Consider the following 25,136-nt stretch of genomic DNA (forward strand, 5'->3'; position numbering starts at 1 on the left):
ATTATTGTATTACTTCTACTGACAGACTGTATTGATTAGGCTAACTGACCCTTAATGTCATTATTGTATTACTTTTACTGACGGACTGTATTGATGAGGCTAACTGACCCTTGTATTTAATTACATTATTGTATTACTTCTACTGACAGACTGTATTGATGAGGCTAACTGACCTTGTTATATTTAATGTCATTATTGTTTTACTTCTACTGACAGACTGTATTGATTAGGCTAACTGACCCGTAATGTCATTGTCACAGACTAGTTCGTTAGTATGATGTTTGTCGGTTACCCCTGGTTACCACTGTCATGTGATTTATGACGTCGCGTAAGGCTGTCATTGGGAAAGTGGGAGTTGACTTTAGGGGTGTAGTCTATATGACGTGGCAATAAGCTGCGGGGCTCTGGCTGCCATTCTAAACCTCAAGACAATGGAGACAGGTGGTCTCTTCCGCCTCCTGTTCTCTAGTGTCTTTATTCCTTTATTTTCATGTATGGGTGTGTGTCAGATACTTTTCTAGTAGCGTCTAAACTAATGAACGGAAGCTGGTTGTAGCTAGCTTCCACACCCCGGCTTGAGCTGTCCCGTGAAGCTGTCTGCATCAGCCGGCCTGCTGTCTGCGCCTTGCGCTGTATGCTAGGTAAGTCATCCTCCCTTTTTGCAAACTTTCCACCTGACAGCCTTGTGGTTATTTCGTTCTGCTGTGGTATGTTGCAGGTCCAGTTCATCTAGACACGAGCCTATCTCTTTTTAGAACCGAACCCGTGACACTCATTATTGCATTATTTCTACTGACAGACTGCATTGATTAGGCTAACTGACCCTTATATTTAATGTCAATATTGTATTATTTCTACTGACAGACTGTATTGATGAGGTTAACTCACCCTTATATTTAATTCATTATTGTATTATTTCTACTAACAGACTGTAAATGCACTATTACGCTGCACAACAGGCCATACAATAAGAAAATAAATACATAAATAAATAAATAAATAAATAAATAAATAAATACCGTATTTCCTCTATTAGTGGCATCTATTCCATTACAGGCCTCTGCTCTAATATAGGACGGGGGCACGGCCTGCACGGACAAATAAAGGCCCCTCCCTCAATACAGGCCGGGTCAAAAAAAAAAAAAACGAAGGAGCAAAAACTACGGTGAATACGGTACTGTAAATTTCCCATAACACAACGCATCTACCGTGTGACGTAACCGGACGTAACGCAGACAAGAGAAATAAAAACAAACATGGCACCGACCAAACGAACCAGACGAAAGTTTGACGTTAAGTTTAAAGAGAGCGTTGTGCAATATGCAGCGGAAAATTCGGTACAGTGTGATGTGGAATCAGCCCTTCAAGCAGAGCCTGCACGATGCCTACGACCAATGGATGGCTGGGGACGCAGATAAGCAGTACACAGGTGGAGGTGGAAACCTAAAAGCGCCTGCCCGACGCCTGCTTGTGGACTGGGTGATTGCCGCCTGGGACAAGCTGGACAAGGATCTGATCAAAAAGTCCTTGCAAGTTTGTGGACAGTCTGTGAAAACTGACGGGAGTGAAGACAACCTCATCCACTGCTTCAAGCAGGGACAGCCCTGCGCCGCTGGACAGGAGGCTCTCGCCCAGCTGCGTCAGCGGGACCAGGAGAACAGACAGGCAGCCGAGGATGAGGAAGATGAAGAGGAACTGGTCAACAATGAACTTGTTGTTCTGGATGATGTTGATGATGATGAGGATGCGGAGGATACCGACATACTAGATGAGGAGGAGGAGGATACTGAGTGAGTGAGTGACCACCAATATTTATTTGCGTTGTTTGGTTTTATGCAATATTTTGCAATAAAAGTCATGAAAATAAAGGAGTATGTCCATGAGAGTTTAATATTAAGAAATTATGGCCTCACTCTAATACAGGCCTCTGCTCTAATATAGGACGGGGGCTCTCTGCGGCTCAGTAAATAAAGGCCCCGGTTACTATTAGAGGAAATACGGTAAATAAAAAAATAAAGTGGATATAACTTAGGAAACACTTTAAAAAGTAACTGAATTTAAATAGTAATATAAAATATAAACATGAGAAAGGAGATGAAGAAGAGCGACAAGAACACAAAATGACACAAAAGCAAGTCAATAAAAGTGTGTTTTACAAAGAGTTTTAAAGATGATAGTGAATCTGCAACCTCACTAAAGTGAAACCACTTTCAGTGTTGAGTCTGAGGGAAAGTTGGGAGGACCTGAAGATCTCAGCTGGCCCTCAGCTCACAAGGAACTAAGAGCTTCACACTGTAATTCAGGACCAAAGCTAGCCTACTTTAAACGTGTTCATGGACATTTTAATATTAATTATCTATCTAACTGGTAACCAGAGAACAGGTGTTAAAAACTGGGAGATGATTATGTCACATTCCCACTGGTTAATATCTAGCTGCTCTATTCTGAAGCAGCTGGAGATGTGACAGTGAATTATGGGTGAGATGAACAGAGAGAGGTGTGGTAATCTAATCAGAACATGGATGATCTTCTCTCAGTCACTGAGCTTCACTGCTGTGTATAATGAAGCTGGATCAATAAAACTCAAATCCTTGTGTAAACCTTGTGGAATCCTGTTTTGAGAGAACAGACCATAATTTGGAGAAATGTGTCAAATCAGCTGAGAAAAACCGTAAACTGATTTTACCTGAGAATCTCCAGTCTGAAGTCTGGACTCTCCAGTCCAGCAGAGAGCAGCTTCACGCCCGAATCTTGTAAGTTGTTGTTACTCAGGTCCAGCTCTCTCAGACACGATGGGGTGCACTTCAAAGCTGAGACCAGTCCTTCACAGTCAGACTCTGACAAGTTGCAGCCCCCCAATCTGAATAAAGAATAAAACAAATAGCTATAAAATAAAATATCCCTGAAAGCTTTCAACAATCCAGGTTTTAATAATTCAGTGGAGCATGTTGTCAGTGTGGATCAGCATCATGTCGGCCTTATAGAGTCTTTCCATCTGAAAGCAGACCATCACAAGGTTTAGTTAAGTTTCAGGATCCAATTTTATATGGACAATCTTTTCAGATGGCAGTTTCTCTGGAAATAATTGTGGTAAAAAGCAGAATTTGAGTTGGATGGAGAACTTAATCCTGACTTAACAATAACTTGATCCTAAATGAACCCCGACTTGACCCTAAGTTAACCCTTGCTAGGCTGGAGGTAGACATTTATCTAACAAGCTACACAAACTAACATGTTAAACTTAAAGATCATCACTGACCCATCTCACCCTGGCCCTGATCTGTTTAATCTCCTTCCCTCCCGCAGGCGCTACAGAGCACTGTATGCCAAAACCACCACAAAAACAGCTTCTACCCACTACCCACTTAGTTTACGCTTACTGTCAAATAACTTACTGTTACTGTCTTAAATTACTGTGCACACATTCATGATCTAAGCTCTTCTGTAGCTGTTCCCCCTTTGGCAGGCAAATGAAACGCTTGTATAGAGATTGTTCATTAGGGCAGATGTGACTTCACGCACACGGTAGCCCACAGTAGACAGTCCAACACCAAATATGCAGCTTATTGTTCTATATTCGCTCGGTGTGGCATACCACCAAAGCTCAACGGCCAGTCTCAAACGTGCTTCTAGTGGTTTTCGCCATCGTGTAATCTTGCGTGTTAGTGCAGGTTCCACCAGACTCAGAACATACTCGAACGTAGACCGGGACATGCAAAATTGACACTTTCATTCCACCTCATCAAAGTTCTTAAGTGCATCTTCCCAGAATAAGTGTCCGCCTGGTCTCCCTCGCTTCCACATTGCTCTCTGATGCTGGAGGGCAGGTAACGTGAACACTGGAGCAACCTTTCTCCGGTGGGATCTTTGTGCACGACGTGTCGCTGCTTCGTATATTCTTCTGCTTACACGTATATATATACCTTTCCAGTTTCTACATAGTTTTTCTGCGTTGCTGAGTACGTGTGAGGAAATATTGCAGAAGCACAACAAACAACACAACCATGGACGTCGCCATCTTTGCTGTATCTTTCCACTTCATGGGTGCCACTGCCACAGGCTTTCTGCAGCACCATTTCCGCAGGCTCCCCCCACCCCGGCGCACCCGCCTCACCCCGTCCCCTCTGCTCGGCCGTGCACCACACTTTGGCCAAACTGCACAATATCATTCAACTGCAGCGCCGGAGCTTCTCCTCATGTTTAGAAAGAGATTAACTGGTTTATTGAGTCATGTCTACCAAGGGAACTGCTGGGAATAGCCGGACCTGATTCTACGGTTTTGGTTTTAATCCAGAGTTCATGTTTAGAAGTGGCTACAGACAGACAGACACTCCTGGAATAATTAGCGATGACATCACTGATGATGATATTTTGACATACCGGTAATTGTGATGTCATCAGTGAATGTCATCAGTGATGCAGATTTGAGCAATTGTGCGCAGACATACAGACATACATACATACAGACAGTCCTTCGGGGCTTGAACCCCTAATAATAATAAAGCAGAGTAAAAACAATCAGTTAATATTCATATCAGCACATTATTAAATATGATGTCTGACCTGAGAGTCTCCAGTTTGCAGTGTGGACTCTGCAGTCCAGCAGAGATCAGCTTCAATCCTGAATGCAGATTCCATCCTGTATGCGCACATCCCTCCAGAGTCAGGTTGGTGTGACTCAGGTCCAGCTCTGTCAGATGGGAGGAGTTGGCCTTCAGAGCTGAGGCCACGACTTCACAGTCAGGCTCTGACAAGTTGCAGCCCCTCAATCTGAATAAAGAATAAAGGAGGAGTTGGACTTCAAGCAAGCAACTTATAAAGCGACTACTACTACTACTAATGATAACTGCAATAATTGGGGCAGTTCCGTTCAAATTCTGGTAAAACCTGACACCATTAGCACACAGACTTTGTTTGGGTTTAGTTAATTTTATGGTTTAGTATTCTGTTATTTCTGACATGAGCTGAAGGCAGGAGAAGACGAGGGGGATCTTTCATAGATATTATTACTTCAATAAAGAGTTGAACTAGACTAAAGAATGAAACAAAAAAAACAACAGATATGTTAGATCAGTAACGGAATGTGAAACTGAACCTGGAACAGTAATGTCTTTACTCTGTTACAGGAAAAAGTAATGTGATTACAGTGACATTACGTTGTAACATGTTAAGCCCAACACGGTGTACCACTGCTATGTAGAACAACAGGTAATATTCTCTATGTTTGAGGAACTATAGATCTTTACTATAATTGTGATGGTGTCAGGTATAAAGTACTTGTTCTTTCTCTTGGTTTATTTGGCATTCAAAGGAAGTATATAAAGTTGTCAATAGTATTGGTAAGTATCAATACAAATTGGACACTGGTACAATACTCATCAACAATATTGATACCAGCAGTGCTTTCTCTGAATGAAAAATCAAACATACTACAGAATTTCCCCTCCCTATCATTCATTGGTGGGTACAGTATGTTACTTCAACAAGCTAAAAGTGTTGTGATAGGCTGATGACTAGAGCAGGGGTAATCTGCTTTTTTGTGATATGATGGTGACTAGAGCAGGGGTAATCTGCTGTGTTGTGATAGGCTGATGACTAGAGCAGTGGTTCTCAACCTGGGGGTCGGGACCTCCCAGGGGTCGCAAAATTATTTTGCGGGGGTCGCTGGATAATTGTCAAAAGAGAAAAAATAAAAAAATAAGAAAAGATTTTTCTTTCATGATAATTAAATCTCCCATACATGGTTTAATGTATTATACAGCTATCTAAACTATAAAAATGATTTCAGTGGGTATGGTAGCGGCAGGAGGTGGCGTTGTGAACCCGAGCCTAAAGTTTTTTGGGGGTCGTGGCTCAAAAAGGTTGAGAACGACTAGAGCAGGGGTAATCTACTGTGTAAGAGCAATGCTTTTAATGAGTTTCATCTGGCCTAGAAGCATGCGTCTGTCCATCCAATGTTTCTCTTTTGTATGCCTCTTGATATGTTGTCCAACCCCCCCCCCCCTCCCCTCCCCCCCAAAATGTCGCCAAAAATGGTATCGAGTATCAATATTTACCTTGGTAGAAGATATCAAAGTTAGAAATTCTAGCATCGTGGCGACCCTAGTATAAAGATCACTCTACATGGTTCTATACTTTTGGTATTTATATGAGGACTAACCGAGCCTTCCTGCAGTTCCTCACAGCTGGGATCAGTCTCAGTTGTCCCTCGCGTGATATGTTGTAGGCCTCCAGGTCCAACACATCCAGAACCTCCTCTGACATCTCTAGCATGTAGCCCAGAGCTGAGCAGTGGATCTCAGAGAGTTTATGCACTGATCTGTTCTCGGACTTCAGGAACTGTAAGATCTCCTGATGCACTGACTTGTCGTTCATCTCCACTAAACAGTGGAAGATGTTGGTGCGTTTGTCAGCAGAGGTATTGGAGATGACCATCTCCTTCAGGTTCCTGATGGCTCTCTGGATGCTGTCTGGTCTGCTCTCTGTCTGACCCAGCAGGCCTCGTAAGAGTCTCTGGCTGGACTCGACTGAGAGGCCATGAAGGAAGCGGACAAAGAGGTCCAGGTGTCCATTTTTACTCTTCAGGGATTTGTCCATGGCTGTCTTCAGGAAGACATCCAGGGATTGGTCACTGTCTTCAGATCTACCCAAACCATTTCCCGGGAATGTGTCCAGTACCTCCTCGTCCCTGTTTGTGTGACAGTGGAACATGTAGACAGCAGCCAGAAACTCCTGAAAGCTCAGATGGACAAAGCAGAACATCTTGTCCTCGACCTGGTACATCCCACGCTCCTCTTTAAAGATCTGTGTGAACACTCCTGAGTACACTGAGGCTGCTCTGATATCAATGCCACACTCTATCAGGTCTTCTTCATAGAAGATCAGGTTGCCTTTCTGCAGCTGTTCAAAAGCCAGATTTGCCAGAGAGAGCATCATCTTCCTGGTCTCTTCCTCAGTTCTCTCATACTTGACTTTCCCCCGTTTGGACTGAACCAACAGGAAGTGGATGTACATCTCAGTCAGGGTCTTGGGAATCTTTCTTGTCTCACTGGTTTTGAACAGATCGTCCAGAACCATAGCAGTGATCCAGCAGAAGACTGGGATGTAGCACATGATGTGGAGGCTTCGTGAAGCCTTGATGTGGGAGATGATGCTGCTGGCCTGCTCCTCATCTCTGACTTTTTTCCTGAAGTACTCCTCCTTTTGAATGTCAGTGAAGCCTCTCACCTCTGTCCTCACGTCAACGTACTCATGGGGGATCCGATTGGCTGCTGCAGGTCGTGTAGTTATCCAGCTGCGTGCAGCGGGAAGCAGATTCCCCCTGATGAGGTTTGTCAGCAGCCTGTCCACTGAGGTTGACTCTGTAACATCAGTCAGGATTTTATTGTTCTGGAAGTCTAGAGGAAGTCGACACTCATCCAGACCATCAAAGATGAACACAACCTGGAACTCGTCAAACCTGCAGATCCCTGCTTCTTTGATCTCATTAAAGAAGCAATGAATAAGTCCCACCAAGCTGCATTCCTCTTTCAGCAGATTCAGCTCTCGGAAAGGTAACGGAAATATGAACTGTATATCCTGGTTGGCTTTGTCTTCAGCCCAGTCCAGAGTGAACTTATGGGTTAAGACTGTTTTCCCAATGCCAGCCACTCCTATTGTCATCAATGTTTTGGTTGGTTTATTTCCACTAGGTTTAAAGATGTCTTCACATCTGATTGTTGTTTCTGATGTCTGGTTTCTGGATGCTGCCATAATCTGTCTGACCTCATGTTCAAGATTGACCTGTCGAGTCCTTCCCACTGTGAGGTAAAGCACTGTGTAGAAATCATTCAGAAGTGAGTTTCCTGCTCCACCAAGCCCCTCAGACACACACTGAACCTTCTCCTTCAGACTGGATTTGTGTTGATGTTGACACGCAGACAGAGTTTCTGACAGAACAAACAACAGATTAGAGGTGAGTAAAGAATAATACAAATATTTCCTGATAATTGACACATTCCCAACTCCATGGACTCTATTCAGCTCATTACTGTTGGGTGGACAAGCAGCTCTTGACTGGGTGTCAGGTATAAGGTAGTTGTTAGAATAATGTATTACTCAACCAGGAGATTCAGAGCTGACCCGCCCAAGGCACATGTGCAATAATCATGCTGTTTAATCAGCATATTGTAGTGATGCACAGGCTACCCAAAACCCACTGAGCCCCGCAGGTCAACGATCTGGGTTGGCAAATTAGGAAGGACGGTTCCAGCAAAACAAGCAGACTATCACTTTATTACGCCCGGGCCAGACATCTCGCGTCTACCTATTGCGTGTGTGTGCGTCGCGTGGGGGCTGCGGCTGGGACGCGCGCGGCGTCCACACAGGCAGCGTTGCTGCTGCGTTGCAGCTGCTGTCTGTCTGCCAACTCTCTTCCTATAGAGTTTACCTTTTATTAAATTTGCTATCAACAATACAATGATGATTTTAACTGAAGATCGCTTGGGCTCACTTCATAATCGAGGCAGTATTGATTTGTGTGTGTGTGTGTGTGTGTGTGTGTGTGTGTGTGTGTGTGTGTGTGTGTGTGGGGAGGGGAGGAACGAAGCCACGTTGTAGCCTATGTACTGTATGTGGTTTTCAGAGGGCAGGAGAACTGCTGTGTGCTCATCCTCCGGTCTCAAATCAAAACGAGCCTTGATTGGCTGTGGCTGCCCCTGTAAAATAAATAAATAGCCTATAGCCTATGGAAATAAGTGGTTATCAATTCAAGTCGCAGGCGAAAACTTGCAAAAATCGAACCAGAGTCGAAAAAAGATATGCCGCAAATTCGCCCAGCGAAACAAAAACGGAAGTGTTGTTATATTTTATTATGTCTGCTTTGAAAATGTAGTTAACTCATTCACCGCCAAAGACGTCTTTGCCGTGTTATCAGAAATAGCCATCCACGCCAAAGACGTGTTTGACGTGTTTTTGTTTTTATTACTGCAGGGCGTAGTTCAAACACTTCCTCAGCCTGTGACATAGTATCAGGTCCCTAGCATCTAAGACAACACGTGAACAAACACATACCGCAGCTGTTGTTTTGAAATTGAGCAAGAGGAAAAGCAGAAAACGGATAAATGCTTCCTTGTGCACTATGTGCAGACAGGAGAAACGCCATTGAAACGCCCCTCGCGCGCTGCAGGAGCTGGTCGCTTTCCTGTGTGCCAGCCGGAGAAAACGGGAGAAAGTACTGTAATCCAGAGATGCGTTTGATCATCGGAGGAATGAGGAAATGATCGATCAGAGGGGCGGTGAGGACGTGTTGAATAGCCGAGGGGAAAACGGGAACGATCAAATAGCAGGTAGGATACTAGGACAGGGAGACATGGACGAGGACGGAGGCAGAAGCGGCAGTCACAGCAGCCCGCTGTCTGTTCTCAAGAGCTATTCAGTTGGTTCATGAAATCGCTGGGCTGCGTGCCCTCCAGTGTTGCTCCTGGCCAATCCCAGCGCCACAGGGCGTGGTTATTGCTTATCCTATGTGGGGTTAGAAATCACGCAACGAAGGGGGATCGTGTGTGTGTGTGTGTGTGTGTGTGTCTGTCTGTCTGTCTGTCTGTCTGTCTGTCTGTCGGTGTGTCTGTCTGTCTGTCTGTCTGTCTGTCTGTCTGTCTGCACACTCACTCACACCGAGTAAACTGTATTGTTGAATGTAAAAAAAAAGCACTTCATGTGTATATATATATATATATATATATTTTTTTTTGTCATTTGTGTCCTAACGAATAATATTTACATGTCTGATGTCAATACAGTTCAAAATAAAAGAATTGAGAGTGAGTTCTGCCTGAGATTGTGCCCTTTTACAAAAATTGCCTTTTCTCCTGTTTATTTTCTCAGGGAGAGCTTTTGGGTAGAAAACAGGGTGTATATAAATGGCTATAAGTAGAGTACAGAACATGCTAAAAGCTCACTTTTTTTTCCTGGTGAACCCAGAGACGTACATCTTCATTTTGAGGTATTGCAAATCACTCTGGTGCTAATAGATAATTTACTGTGGGTCTTGAAAGATGACCAACAATTATGAAAATCTTTGGCCTGTGCTAAATATTGGCAGTCCTAAACTGGCGGTGAATGAGTTAAACAGCAGAATTATGGAATAATATGAATTATGATTTTAGGACGTGCACAGACGTCCTTGGCACTGAACGTTACTTTTTTTAGGACGTGCACAGACGTCCTTGGCACTCAATGTGTTAATCCACTTTTTTTTTTGTTGCACTGTTTTGTCCTGCACTATGTAAAATAAAGTAAGTCTTTTTTGCTTGATCTCAGCCTTTGGACCTCCTCTGTGGCTTTTTTAGCCCTGTTACATCTGGTGTGCGGGTATTCTCTTTGACCTTTATTGTTAGTACTTCTGTACCGACGCACCCAGCCAAACTTTTTTAGATGCCTTTTGTCGGCGCAGTCTCACAGCTTTTTCCCTACTTGGACATAATCATATTAATAACACCATTTACACAGTCAATCATTTTGTAAATACATGTAGTATCTGATGGCTTCATACCTGTTCTGCGTATGCATTTAGCAATGGGCGTTATGATGAGCAGCAACATGGTCAGGATCATGAAGATGATGACTATTCTGCCTGTTCTCCGTTTCCATTCACCATAAGACTCTACAGGAAAATAACAGCAACAAGTCTGTTTACATCGACACAGTATTATATCTATGTAGTCAGTCCACAGCATAGACTGTATGGTCCACAGGCCAGCCGGCAGGAAAGTCTTGCCGGACTTGACGAGAGTTGGTGACACTGACCCGACAGGAGGAAATGGGATCCCTGTAAATACCACTGGAAATAGCTCGGGGGAGATTGGCAGTCTGATGTTTCTTTATATATATATATAATGACGATATGGGTCAAAAACAGGAAGAAAACTGTCTATTTACATGGAGGAAGAGCACGCTGCCATGTGGCCCCGATGGAGCGCATTCAAGGACTGGCTTGGAGTACTATTTCGATCACAACAGCGCCTACGACGGTCCAAATCGCTGCGGAGAACACTGGGTGAGTCGTCAGATAATAATTAATGTGAGGAGAGGGCTCCAGGTTTAAAAAAAACGAAATTTTCCTTTAAGAGCTTGACCCATTCCAATGTTTTTGGGATTTGATTGTCTGTGTGTGTGTACACACACAGACAATGGGCCATAGAAATCCGCATTCACTGAATGGAACGTTTTGTGGAGGGAGAGAAGACATTACCGGGGGTCGCTCCAGCATGTTTACAAGCCGTAGCTTACATGCTGCTTCACAAAACCACAACAACATTGAAGCGTCCAGCTGCTCCCCCTTAACAGTCATCAAAAAAGCAAGTGCAGAGCAGTATCCTGACTTTTATGACTCAGGCGGTAAGCTGTTTTGCAAATTCTGTCAACATCAAGCCAATGAGGCAATAGGGCCCCTCAGATTTTTGAGAGGTGAACAAAAAAGAAAAAAACTTTTTTTTAATAAATATAGGTTATAATATTATAGGCTGTGTATGGTAGTTGAAACATAGTTTCAAGTTGACATTTATTTATGTTTGTAGTTGAATGAATGAATGAATGAGCTTTATTTGTCACCGTTACAAAACAAGTTAAGAACAACGAAATTGAAGCAATCCCCTGGTGCGTTAGACAAGACAATACAATAAGTCAAGGTAATAAAGATAAGGTATTTAGAAAGTAACGAGGTAATAAGGATAAAAGTGTTCAGTGTGTAAAAGTATGAGGTAATAAAAAGTGAAAAAGTAAAAAAAAAGTAAAAAGTTTCTAGTTTCAAGTTTGTTTCGTGTACACTCCTGTACACTCTATACATTTGAGACGGTCATTCCACTTAGCATATTTCACAGACCTATATACAGTCCATACATTAGGCATCGACACTTTACTTGGTTCTGTGTGCACATTTTTGAGCATTCTATATACATTAAGGCACAGTATATCTAAGATAACTGAGGGCGGTCGCTATACTTTTAGCATATTGCGCATATATTGCACATATTCTTATACATTAGGCACAGAGTATCTATGATAACTGTGTTAGAGCATGTTGAGCACAGCTATGGCTCTTGGAAATAAACTGTCTCTGAACCGGCTCGTTCGTGCCCTCATCGCTCTGTAGCGTCTGCCTGAGGGCAGCAGTTCAAAGTGGCAGTGCCCGGGGTGGGATGGGTCTTTGAGGATGCTGTGGGCTTTCCTGAGACAGCGGGAGCTGTACAGGTCAGCCAGGGGGGGGAGGGGGCAGCCGACGATCCTCTGGGCGGTGTTGACGACTCTCTGGAGCGCCTTCCTCTCCGCGGCTGTACAGCTGCAGAACCACACACAGATACAGTACGTGAGGATGCTCTCGATGGAGCACCGGTAGAAGGAGACCAGCAGTTCCTGTGCGAGATGGTTGTTCCTGAGTACTCTCAGGAAGTACAGTCTCTGGTGTGCCTTCTTGATGGTAGCAGTGGTGTTGGTGCTCCAGGTCAGGTCGCTCTCTCCACGCCGTCCCCACGATAACCAGGGGCTGAGTGTGTGTTTTCTTCCTCCTGTAGTCAATTATTATTTCCTTGGTCTTGGAGGTGTTCAGGGCCAAGTTGTTTTCCGTGCACCACACCGACAGCTTCTCCACCTCATCCCAGTACGCAGACTCATCTCCCCCCGAGATGAGCCCCACCAGTGGTGTCGTCCGCGAACTTGATGATGGAGTTGCTGGGGTGGGCAGGGGTGCAGTCGTAAGTGTAGAGGGAGTAGAGAAGGGGGCTCAGCACACAGCCCTGTGGAGAGCCGGTGCTGAGGTTTATGCTTGATGAGGTGTGGCGGCCTACCTTCACCCTCTGGGGGCGATCCGACGGGAAGTCCTTAATCCACAGGCAGATGGAGTTTGATATTCCCAGGTCTGACAGTTTGGTCACCAGTCTGTCAGGGATGATGCTGTTGAACGCCGAGCTGTAGTCCACAAAGAGCAGCTGCGCGTAGCTCCCCCGCTGCTCCAGGTGGCTCAGAGTAGAGTGGAGAGCTGTGGCGATGGCATCCTCCGTGGACCTGTTGGCTCTGTAGGCGAACTGGTGAGGGTCGAGCCCGGGAGGGAGTGCCGAGATGATGTGGGTCCGGAGCAGCTTCTCGAAGCACTTCATGATGATGGGTGTGAGTTAGGGGTCGACCGATTATCGGTTTGGCCGATTATTATGGCCGATATTCAACATTTTGCCGATTATCTGTATCGGCATTTTCATTGGCTGTTTGCCGATATAATAATTCAATAAAAAAATGCGCTAATTTGCAGCTGCTGCGGCTGGAAGGAGCCTCTCCTACAGTACTGTAGTTCCCTCTGTGTGATCTGGAGCAATGTCCCTCCCACAGCGCTATCTGATTGGTTACACATCGAGCAATAGCCTATCAGAGAGCTGCTCAGAGATGAAATCTGACACCTCAGTGCTCCAGCCTGCACAGAGGCAGGCCGTGGCCGTCTGAGCTGGAGCGGACAGCGGACTTGACTAGTTGGCTGTTGCGACTGTGTGACAGTCACAGTGTTAAGGTAAAGCTGCAGATATTGCCATGCCGAAGTTGTACTAAAGTTAATATACATAATAATTACCTACGCTGACATTTCAAAAACACCACGATCTTATGAGCGATTCGTATGAAGCGCAGCCTCGCACAGTGCAAAGTGTGTGGAGATAGGTCTGTCTATAAGTGAGAGAGATGATTGTTGCAGTGATAACGATAAGATAACAGAGATTATTTGTGTACTGATAGCATATATCTTTGAGTAACGTTGGTGCCTGCTGTGCAAGTGCAACTCAAACTTATCACCGTCCACCGCTGTTGAAGAGGGCAAAATAGCCTAGTAACCTCACAAAGCAGTGTATGGGGCACTAGTTTTTAATTCCATAGTAGCGTGCGTGTCCACGGTGTAGCGTCGCTCTTTTTGAATCAAATGGCCATGGTTGTCAGTAGCGAAGCTGTTTTATTGATCCAGTCGCGCTTCGTGTCCGAAAAATACATTGGCAGGCAGGCATGTCTGGGCAAGCTGCAGCGGACTTTTTTTCTGCTCTCTCTGACTCTCTCTCTGCTTGGAACAAGGAACCGAATAAACTAGGACGAGACATTTCGTCAGCGGACTCTAGAATGAAACAAGGAACCGAATAAACGAGGATGAGACATTACATCAGCGGATGCACGGATGAACGTGTTTGTTTCAGTATTCTCCTTTGAGAGCCTGGGGGTGAGGTTAGTGTCAGGTGTAAGCGGAGGGAAACCCTCTATTATTTTGTTACTGTAGTGAGTCGGTGTTAGTTTGTTAAAAGTATAAGTCCACAGCTTTATCTTGATAATGTGCCCAAGTCTCCACTAGATTGAACAAACACACACACACACACACACACACACACACACACACACACACACACACACACACACACACACACACACACACATACACTTTGATTCATATCAATATTAATAGAGTGAATATTTTCAAATAATATTGTAGTTGGATAAACTGAAGAAAATGAATTTCAACAACGGGTCGTGTTATTCTAAATTTTGACACCAAGATTTAAATTTTTACTGCAAACATATATCGGTTCCAAAATATCGGTTATCGGTGTCTTTCATTGCCGATAATCGATATCGATATCGGCCCTGAAAAACCCATATCGGTCGATCCCTAGTGTGAGTGCAACTGGACGGTGGTCGTTCAGGCAGCTGATGTTGCTCTTCTTCGGTACTGGGATGATGGTGGAGGTCTTCAAGCAGGGTGGAACGGTGGCCTGGGAGAGGGACTGGTTGAAGATCTTGGTGAAGACCCCGGCCAGCTGGTCCGCGCAGTCTCTCAGTACCTGTCCTGGGACGCCGTCGGGGCCCGTAGCCTTCCTCGGGTCCACCGCTCTCAGCGTGCGCCTGACTTCATGCTCCTCCAGCATGAGGGTTTGGCTGCTGTGGGCTGGGTGTGGGCTGTTGTGGGAGGGGGTGGTGTGTCGGCCGCCGGTGTCTCCCTCTCGAAGCGGGCGTAGAAGCGGTTTAGCTCCTCCGCTCGGGAGGTATCGCCGTCGGCCGTGGGGTTGCTGGGTTTGTAGTTGGTCATGTGTTTTATTCCCTGCCATACTTTCCTGGTGTTGTTGCTTTTGAGGAAGTCCTCGATCTTCCTCTTGTGGTCAGCCTTGGCCTCTCTGATTCCCCTCTTCAGATTGGCTCTGGCAGCACTGTAGAGCTCCTGGTCTCCCGCCTTGAAGGCTTTGTTTCTTTCCTTGAGTAGGCCCTGCACTTCTTTTGTCATCCAGGGCTTCCTGTTGGGGTAGACCCGGATGCGCTTATTCACTGTCACAGTGTCTATGCAGTGCGTGATGTACCCCAGGACCGCTGTTGTGAACTGCTCAAGGTCCTTGTTTGCGAAAACCTTCCAGTCTGTAGACTCAAAACAGTCTTGCAGCTTCTGCATGGCCCCCTCAGGCCAGGTTTTCACTGTTTTGGTTGAGACTGGGGCGCTTCTTCGTACGGGGGTGTAAGCTGGGATCAACTGCAGGGACATGTGTAGTTCAAACAAAAACATAAATACTGTATAGGCTACATACAGTACAACACAAAAGGCTGTTATTTACCCTTTGTCGCCACCTGGTGGGTAAATATATATGTAACTAAAACCATTCAAATTGACAACTGTTCCGCAACTTTTTTTTTCATGTATCTAGGTCCTTGGCACAAAAAAGGTTGGGAACCCCTGCTCTAGAGGACACTAGATGAGACTAATGGAAGAGAAAATATTTCTACCTTCTGAAAAGGCAATACCAGCCCAAATAAACATTGTGTTACATTGCTTTGAAACGTGTGGTCTCCCTTTTTTGTCAAGTCCATTGAGCCTGGGCAGTGGCAATGTACTTATTCTGGTGATTATGGATCTTTCCAGGAGGCTGAGCAGTTTGGAAAATAGCCTTATGGTTACTCCTGCTCAGTCTGTTAATTTAAAATGAGATATTCCTCTAAATCTGGCTTCCAACCCCCAAAATCCGGCACCGCCCTATGGGCAGCTCCAGAGTTCGCCCCCTCAGATTGTTGGCTTGCATGACGCCCCTGGGTAAGCTTGCTAATGTAACGTTACGTAGCCGCAACGCACAACGTCCTCTATATAGTTGCGCGTCGCGGCTACACATTACATAACACTGACAAAGCTGTTAACTTGTAAACAAGCAACTTACATTGCGTGAGATGACAAGCAAGATGCGGTGAGGAAGAGGGGATGCTCCTTGTCATGTTCCAATAATCCATTATGATGACCGAACGTAATCATTATGGTAAACAAAACTCGCATCCAATAACGTTAGCCTACTCACTTCGGAAAGTGAAATCCACCCCGCTGTGTGTCAGACAGTGGGGGAGGGGTGGGTGGGAGTATTAGGCTGCTCCTCACATGCACTCTGTTTACAAACCTGTGTGCAATAAAGATTTAAAGTGGGGGGAAATGCCTTTGCCCTGTCAAACAGCTGGAATACAGACATCTGAGAGGGAGGCGCACCCCACACTTTGAAAATCGCTGCTCTAGAATAAAACCTTTTTGTGTGGATTGCCTAGATCTTATTAAATTGTGGACATTTATTCATTCCTCATTCATTAGACACTATTTCTGATGGTAAAATGAGCGTAAAAAGCAAAACACAGAATTCAGAAAAAATCTAAGGGAAAAAAACTGAATTTGGGATTTGTTGCTTTTTTTCTCCGTTGTACCGTATTCCTACCGAACCGTGACCCCAAAACCGAGCTACGTACCGAACCGTGACTTTTGTGTACCGTGACACTCCTAATATATATATAATATACATACTAGAAATCTCGCGTGCTATGCGTGCTCTATTGGCATCACTGATGACATCACAATTGCTCGAGTGACCATCACTGTAGAGCCCTGCGAGCGCCTGAAATTACGGCCCGGCCCGGCCGCGAGGGCCCACGATTTCAGACGGCAGCCCGACGACAATATTACGATATAATGACACATCTCTCCCTCTCTCTGTTCCTCAGCTGCCCGTGTGCTGCGGTGCTGAAAAGACAGCGCCCGGCGCTCTGCCTGTCTCTCTATAGAGACCCGCAGGAATTAATCCGCAAGTATACTTCCGGGTTTGTCAGCAAAAAAAAGTGAATGGGATTTAGAATGGGGATTTCACTTAAATGCATAAAATAAGGTCTGTGGTGAACAAAAGTTTATGGGAACGTGAATTTGGGTTCAGCATGATAATGTTCACAAAAACGCTTCAAAAGGCATATAAGTTGAAAAATAGAAAAGTAGCTGGGCAGTGGGCCCTACTACAAAAACCAAAGGCACTCAGTCTCCAAGTTAAAAAGCCTTTATTTAAGAATGGCTAAACCCAACGCGTGTCGGCAGTACATCTGCCTTCATCAGGGGTAGTTATTCACGTTTGTGAAGATTATCATGCTGAACACAAATTCGCGTTTCCATAAAGTTTTGTTAACCACAGACAGACCTTACAGTACTACCATCAGGCTAACCTTGCAAAAGCAATTTATTTTAATTTATCCGAAAAAGATTTTACACACAAAATATTTCAACTGCCTACATCATCTCTGTATGACAGAATATACGTGGAACCATTTGGTTGTGACACAAAAAAGAAGTTGGTACAAACAGGAAGTAACTCCCAGCTAAGGAAGGCATATTTGCTAAATGCTTATAGCTAGACCACCCAAACGTCATATAGGTCTACCTGTTTGCAAGGGGCCCTATGTGTCAGACCACAGTTGGTCATGATGAATAGCAGTATGATCAGGACAAAGTGTCATTTTTTCAAATGGCAGCATGTCATGTGTAAAGGTAGGTTGAGATCACACCGACAAAATGTAAGGAAGTCAGGAGTGCAGCTCCTCCTGTGGTAGCAGGGTGGAAATGGAACTCAAGAGAGGCAGTTCAACTTATAAGCACTAAGACAGACATAGGGACATTGTAGGACATGTGCAACAAGGGGATGGATGCATTTAAGTGTGAAATCTGACAGGGGAATCCCCATTCTAAAACCCCAAAGGCTTTTCCACTGACGAACCAAAATGGGGCCGATTTCTGGATAAAGCCTAAAAAAATACGTCATCCCTGCGGTACTCAGTGATGTCATAAATTCACGCACACACACACACACACACACACACACACACACACACACACACACACACACAAAGTCGGCCAGTGATGATGTCATCAGTGATGTCATGAATTGTGACATCATCAGTGATGTCAGAGGCATCATCAGTGATGCACAAATAGACACACACAAGACACACACACACACGTGTACTCACATACACATATACATACACATACACACAAGCATGTGTAGTGCCGGTAGAACGCGGGGGAACGCCGTTCCCATACTTCTCAAAGCAGTGTTTTGTGTGTGCCAACGTGTGTGTGTATGTCGAGCCAATAAAACGAGTGAATCTGGACAAAGTTGTCATTCGTCTATATTTAAGGTGGGCTGAATGATTCACATGGTATCAACTCGTGGCTTGAAGGAAGACAGAAACACTCCACCTTAACACATTGACTGCCAGCCGTTTTTTTCTTGCTGTAGGTAGCTTCTGCCAAGCCGTTTTTTGAGGATTGTGGCTCATTTTACAAGAGCCGAGGATTATTTTCTGCTTGGAGTTTGTGAACATACAATATCTCAAAAGTACTAATAGAATGTATACTTTCTCTGTCTAAAAGAGTTAGTTTGTAGAGTTATTAGTTATGTAAGCATTAGCAGTTGAATACAGCATGGTTTTAGCGTCAGAAAAAATATTCAGAGATAAACGGCTTTTTGTGAAATTCGATAGAACTGTCACTTTAACCATTCATTTTTGGCTCTCTCTCTCTCTCTCTCTCCCTCCCCCTCTCGCTCTCTCTCTCTCTCTCTCTCCCTTCCCCTTGCTCTCCCTCCCTCTCTCTCTCTCTCTCCCTCTCGCTCTCCCTCCCTCTCTCTCTCTCTCCCTCCCGGGAGGGAGACGCACTAGGTTTAATCCTAGTGAGAGGGGGAGAGGGAGAGAGAGAGAGAGAGAGAGAGAGGGGGAGGGAGGGAGAGAGAGAGAGCGAGAGAGAGAGAGAGAGAGAGAGAGAGAGGGAGAGAGCGAGAGGGAGAGTTGCTTCAACTCCTCCCTCCGTGGGCGTTCTTCTTGGCTGCAGCGGCCGTCACAGTCTCAGTGCTTTGCTGCTGTCCTGTGCCTGTCTGCACGGCCGCTGTTTGAGGAAGTCGGCATGGACTCGCTCGCTTCTTGGAGTTTTGGTTGAGAGAAGCTTTTGCGATTCTGGTCATATTTATGCTGCGTGTTTCAAAGTGTGTTCCAACTGTAATCTATTATGTAAATTTGCAATCCCGCATCGCCAGCAATCAGCGCGAAAAAGAAAGCGTTTTCCCCCATCCATTTTCATGAGAATGGCTGGGGTGAGAATGGCGTGACAAGTTAAAAAAAATGCTTGCCTTCCTCTAGTCAGGAGAGCACTGTTGCCACTTAGTGGGTCGGTGGAATGGGTTGTAAACGTTCGGTGGCTCCAATAATTATATAAGAGATGTAAAAGGGTTAGATGCACATCCCACGGTCAAAAAAAAAAAAATCATTTTTTTGACGACTCAACTCGTCGTTGGCAGTGAACAGCTGGATTGTGTTTGACGACTCAACTCGTTCTTGGCAATTAACGTGTTAACTAGCTAGTGGCATTTTCAGCATCAAAATATGTTTTTTTTTCTCCCAGTACCTCACGATAACAAGTAAAGATGAAAAGGCAGCCAAACATCCTTTCATTTTTCAGACCAGTTGCTAAAAAGGTACGTTTACAATCATTTAGAAACAATGTTAAAAGCTGTTTTGGCACCAGGCAGGCACACGCCCCCTTAAGCCTGGAGCTAAGGTAACAGGTAGGTTGGTTAGCTTCTGACGCTAGCTGCTAGTGGGGTCCACCCGCTATGCCGACCACCCGCTATGCCGACCACCCGCAATGCCGACCTTAGGTTTAGTCGTGGGGGTGGGAGAGGTTAGGTTTTGGGTTAGGGTCTGGGGGAGGTTAGGTTTAGGCATGGCATGGGGGGAGGTTAGGTTTGGCGTGGGGGCTGGGAGAGGTTAGGTTTTGGGTTAGGGTCTGGGGGAGGTTAGGTTTAGGCATGGCATGGGGGGGAGGTTAGGTTTGGCGTGGGGGCTGGGAGAGGTTAGGTTTTGGGTTAGGGTCTGGGGGAGGTTAGGTTTAGGCATGGGGGGAGGTTAGTTTTGGCGTGGGGGCTGGGAGAGGTTAGCTCCACCGACACGCTGCACGCCGCATCGCTCAGCTGGTTCTGCTTGTGGGCTATCGGCATTGCGACCTGTCGGCACTGCGGCCTGTCGGCACATAGACGCGACACCGCTGCTAGTACAAGCAGCATTGATGAAGACTACAAAATGAGCACCAGCCAATGCTGGTAAAATATGCAATATGTACCTGGTAGATTTGCTTTACTAACAGTAAATGGGTGGGCCAAATCAGCTACGCACGGAAGCACTGACACCGGTCCGGTTTCTCAGTTTCTGCACATGCGCAAGCGGTGTAAATTTTAATATGGAGTGCACATTACATTACCGTGATTTCTTTTCAATTTACGCTAATCAAAAGTTAGCGTTAATCACCAGATTGCAATTTGCATCGCCAGAATTCGCCACAAAATGGTAAGTTACTTACTAAAAATGCCAGCCGCCGTGCCAAATGATGTGCAAGCAACTTGTGTGATGCTTGAGACTTGTTTAGCTTAGCTGTTTGTGATAACTGACTCTGTCATGGGCTACTTCTGCATTGTCTAGAGGACACAATAAGTTTTAGTGTAATAAGTCAGTGTAGTGTGTGTGCGTGCGGGGGGACCTGTGCGTGTGCTGGGGGGGGTGGGGGGGGGGGGGGTGGTGGTGTTCCGCATAATAGGTGCGTTCCCCCACTTCTCAAGATAGCACTACACCTCTGCACACAAGATACAGACAGGCACACACGCACACACACACACACACAAACACAAACACAAGAGACAGACACAGTGATGATGTCATCAGTGAGAGCGCGCACACACACACATACACACACAAGAGACATACAAGTGCACGCCGCGCACATACACAAATGCACACACAAACACACACAAGAGACAGACACACACTCTGATGACATAATCACCATAGGTGTCACCAAGAGAACAAAATTGAAATCTTAGAGATGTAACATGTAATGTGTTGTTAAAGTGAGGTAACTCACTGGGGATGAGCGGGTTGCTGATGGGTTGGCTGACCTCCTCACTGACTGGGTTCTCCACCTTACATCTGAACAGCGTATAGTTCAAATCCACCTAGAAAATCAGTGAAATAGAATTAGCTCAAAGTTCACAAACCAATCACAGTTTAATTTGAATACTGTTCACTTGATGTCTTCACCCTTTGATTAAAGGAGATCTGAGGCTCAGCTGCAGAGCAGTTCCGTGAAGCTGGAAGGAGTTCAGTGCCTTGCTCAAGGACACTTAAGCAGTTTTCTTAGAAGTTAACACATTCACTGCCAGCCGTTTTTTTTTTACTGTAGGTAGGTTCTGCCAGAGGGTTTTTTTGAGGATTCTGGCTCATCTTTCAAGACCCGAGGATTCTTTTCTGCTAAGATTTTGTGAACACACAATATCTCAAAAGAACTAATAGAATGTGTGCTTTCTCTGTCTAAAAGAGTTAGTTTGTAGAGTTAGTAGTTATGTAAGCATTAGCAGTTGAATACAGCATGGTTTCAGCGTCAGAAAAATTATTCTGAGATAAACGGCTTTTTGTGAAATTCGATAGAACAGTCACTTTAACCATTCATTTTTGGCATCAGTAAGACGTCAGACATCTAAACAATAGTTTTGAACAGTAATTTCCTCCATAACAGCAGGAAACCCCCCTCTGCTTCCAACTCCTCCCTCCGTGGGCGTTCTCCTCCGCCCTCCTTGGCTCTGCAGCGGGTCTGTGACAAACGAGTTGCTGCAGCCTGGCTGCTGCCTGGCAGTCTGGATGGGGCTCGCTGGATGGGTTTCGCTCGTTTCTTGGCGGTCCGGTTGAGAGCTCTGATGAAGCTCTTGCGATTCTGGGCTTATTTATGGTGCGTGTTTCAAAGTGTGCATCCAGTCTATTCTTGGAACCCCCCACCATTGCCACCGCTGTGCATCAGCGCGAAAGTGAAAGCGTTTTCGCCATCAATTTTACAGTATGAGAACGGCTTCCTCGCGCTTTTCCCTCCAGTTTTGGGTCGCCTCTTTCTACTGTGGAGAGACATGTCACCACTCAGTGGGTCGGTAAAATAGATTATACACATTCAATACCTCCAATTCTGGTATAGGAGACGTAAAAGGGTTAGATCAACGTCCCACCGTCAAAAAAAAAAATCGTAAAAACACGTCATTGGCAGTGAACGGTTGGATTTTGTTTGACGTAAAAACACGTCATTGGCAGTGAACGTGTTAAGAAGTTTGACTTCCGGTGTGCTGTGAACTGTTTACAGGCGTTCTGATCCTCTCTTTGTTTTATGTTGAATGTCGTCTAATATGTTTATGTACAAGTGGTGGATTATTTGTCTTCCGTTATAGGGACTGCAGGTTGCAAGTGCAACAGACACGCTGGAATATGGATTGGCGTGTGGACACAGACTGTCGAGTGGGGGATATTCACCCTGCATGCGCTTGTATACAGCAGAGAAACCTTGCTTGAAGCAAGATATTCTGCAGCTCACGGGACTGTGGTCCATGCTGACATCGGGGCTCCTAGCCCACATTCCACCAGAGTTGATAAGACCAAGCCGGTGAAAGAAACAAGGAAAGAGAGGCGGGGTGTGGAGACGACTGTGAGCAAGGCACACAAGGCCACTTCCATCTGTGATCCTCACAAACCATTATGCATTTGAGGAAAAAAAGCCTTCAGGAACAAGGATGGAGAAGTAAAGCGTATAGAAAAAGATTTAAAGGGAAAACTGCGAGATGCAAAGAGGGCACATAAGCTACAACTAGAAAAGGTTTTTAAAAGCAAAAATACCAAACAGTTATGAGACACCATGAAAAGCATGACTGGACTGTCAACCACCCGGAAAGCATTGGTGGCAGATTATGAGGCCGATTTTGCAAATCAGTTGAACAGTTTCTTCGCTAGGTTTGATAAAGGAAACAATTCAGATCATGCTGGGAACATCATCAGCTCAGTCCTACCTGTGCAGTCTGATAGAATTGATGTTTCTGTTGAGCAGGTGAGGAACACATTTAGACATTTGAATCAGAGGAAAGCCACAGGACCAGATCATCTCAGTGCCTTTATTCTGAAGACTTTTGCAGCTCAGCTTGCACCCGTGTGGCAGCCTATTTTTCAGTGTTCCATGGACACTCATATAATTCCTACAAAGTGGAAGACTTCACATATAATACCTCTTCCAAAGAAGACAACATGTCCTAAGGAACCTGGTGATTATCGTCCTGTGGCTTTAACTCCTATTGTTATGAAAGCCTTGGATTGTTTGTTGAAAATGAAAACCATGAGCTAGTGTAATGAATATGTGAAGCAAGCTGAACAAATGATTCTGGTTTATTCCCTGATATGACAAGTAGACATTAACTAACTCACACATGGACAGGAAGAGAGTTGGACCAACACTTTGTCACTACTGTACCTTTGTAATGATTTGCTCTCTTTGTGACGCAATCTTCTTCGTGTCGTCTTTCCACCAGGTGTAACTGACTGGTTCAGCACCTGTGATGATTGCGTTACACCAGAGAACACAGGTGGACAAATCAGGTTCACAGCTTGTAGAGATGGTGGGTTTAGAGACAGCAGCTGTTGTTGATGGAGAGAAGAGAAAAAGGCTGTTGCAGTCAGGCTCAATCACATGCACTTTTTCTTTTTCTTGATTTCTCTGTCTCTGTTAAAACAATACAGTGGTTTCACATCAGGGACCCAGGCCTGCTTCCGAGCAGGCACGTGCAGAGAGGGGGGTGCTAGGGGTGCCTGAGCACCTGCCCGTTTTCCTCTGATGCCAAAAGTGCCCTTTTTGGGAGTGGGGATTTATTTTTATTTTTATAATTTTTTTACAGTAAACGCATGCCCCACGCCTTTCAAGAAGGACTTATAACAATAAATAACAATTTATCAATAAATAAAATGTCCGGACAGTTTACACATGTTGACTTTTCAACCGGAAGTTAAGTAATCGTCTGCGTCTCTGTGAGCAATATTTTTTTTCCAGGATGGCGAAGTCATGACCCGCCCTTCTCTGCCTCTGATTGGCCCAGCGTCAAACATTGTTGATCCAATCACATTCGCTTGGCTATCCTATCCTGCGTCTCTCCTTGTCTACTGCGCCAATCAGAGGCAGAGATCGGCGGGTCATGCCTTCGCCATCTTGCCCACTGCCAAGCTGCCGAGCTCCGACTGACTGGCGGGTCAGCAACAGTGAAACCGCCCCGTGCCGCGGTGTTGTGCCCTTTTTAAACTTTTGAGCCCCTGCCCCTCTAAGGGTCTCTGCACGGCCCTGCTCCTCAGCTGTTGCCAAAGAACTTGCAAAGAACTGACATTCAACAGGTCCAACCCACCCCAACACACAACTAATCAGCCATTTTGGACAGACTAGGCCACACAGTCAATGCCTCCGGCTAATGTTTTTCAATTTATTTTTGGAGTAAGAAATATCTTAAAATCAAACACCTAGGCCATTCGATTTTAACACATTGAGTGCCAAGGACGTCTCTGGACGTCCTAAAAAAATGTAACGTTCAGTGCCAAGGACGTCTGTGGACGTCCTAAAATCATAATTCATATTATTCCATAATTCTGCTGTTTAAGGTCGTACCTAGCCAGTGAGCATGAATCCCTTCAAGGGATCACACGGCGCCACCTTAAACATCGACACGGGAGCTGCGCCACCCACCTCAGATCCTTTACTTTGTGCAGGAGACAGCAGGGAAAGACGTGATCAAAGAGGAAACCGATGCATGCTTCAGCCAGAGCCGTATAGATTGCTCTGTCTGCAGCGGACAGTGGGCTCGGCTGCATCCGCGCTCACAACTGAGCTCTTATGCTTCTATCTATCTCCACACGATTCCCTGCCAGAAAGCCAGCATCCGAAGCCGAACGGCCAAGCCTTTTCGTTCAGTCGCGTT

The 25,136-nt window shown here is 45.3% G+C and overlaps 2 protein-coding genes across 2 annotated transcripts in view; both read right to left on the reverse strand.

Moving 5' to 3' along the window:
* Nucleotides 1-13,130, reverse strand: part of LOC310792011 (uncharacterized protein) — a gene marked incomplete at its 5' end in the record, with an annotated part of 67,032 nt that extends 53,902 nt beyond the window's left edge. The window contains 5 exons of the mRNA XM_083653693.1: nucleotides 2,687-2,860; nucleotides 4,564-4,770; nucleotides 6,161-7,542; nucleotides 12,115-12,491; nucleotides 12,671-13,130. Of these exons, the coding sequence (XP_083509819.1) occupies nucleotides 2,687-2,860; nucleotides 4,564-4,770; nucleotides 6,161-7,542; nucleotides 12,115-12,491; nucleotides 12,671-13,130 (2,600 nt within the window). The remainder of the gene's footprint in view (nucleotides 1-2,686; nucleotides 2,861-4,563; nucleotides 4,771-6,160; nucleotides 7,543-12,114; nucleotides 12,492-12,670) is intronic.
* A 2,313-nt stretch (nucleotides 13,131-15,443) lies between these two features.
* The window catches only part of LOC310792012 (T-lymphocyte surface antigen Ly-9-like), a gene marked incomplete at its 3' end in the record, with an annotated part of 33,929 nt that continues 24,236 nt past the window's right edge, over nucleotides 15,444-25,136 (reverse strand). Inside the window, exons 5-7 of the mRNA XM_083653694.1 lie at nucleotides 23,651-23,814; nucleotides 21,239-21,329; nucleotides 15,444-15,514 (exon numbers count right to left, since the gene is read on the reverse strand). Of these exons, the coding sequence (XP_083509820.1) occupies nucleotides 15,444-15,514; nucleotides 21,239-21,329; nucleotides 23,651-23,814 (326 nt within the window). The remainder of the gene's footprint in view (nucleotides 15,515-21,238; nucleotides 21,330-23,650; nucleotides 23,815-25,136) is intronic.

The sequence above is a fragment of the Poromitra crassiceps genome (genome assembly GCF_964638095.1).
Source record: "Poromitra crassiceps genome assembly, chromosome: 17".
Taxonomy (NCBI): domain Eukaryota; kingdom Metazoa; phylum Chordata; class Actinopteri; order Beryciformes; family Melamphaidae; genus Poromitra; species Poromitra crassiceps.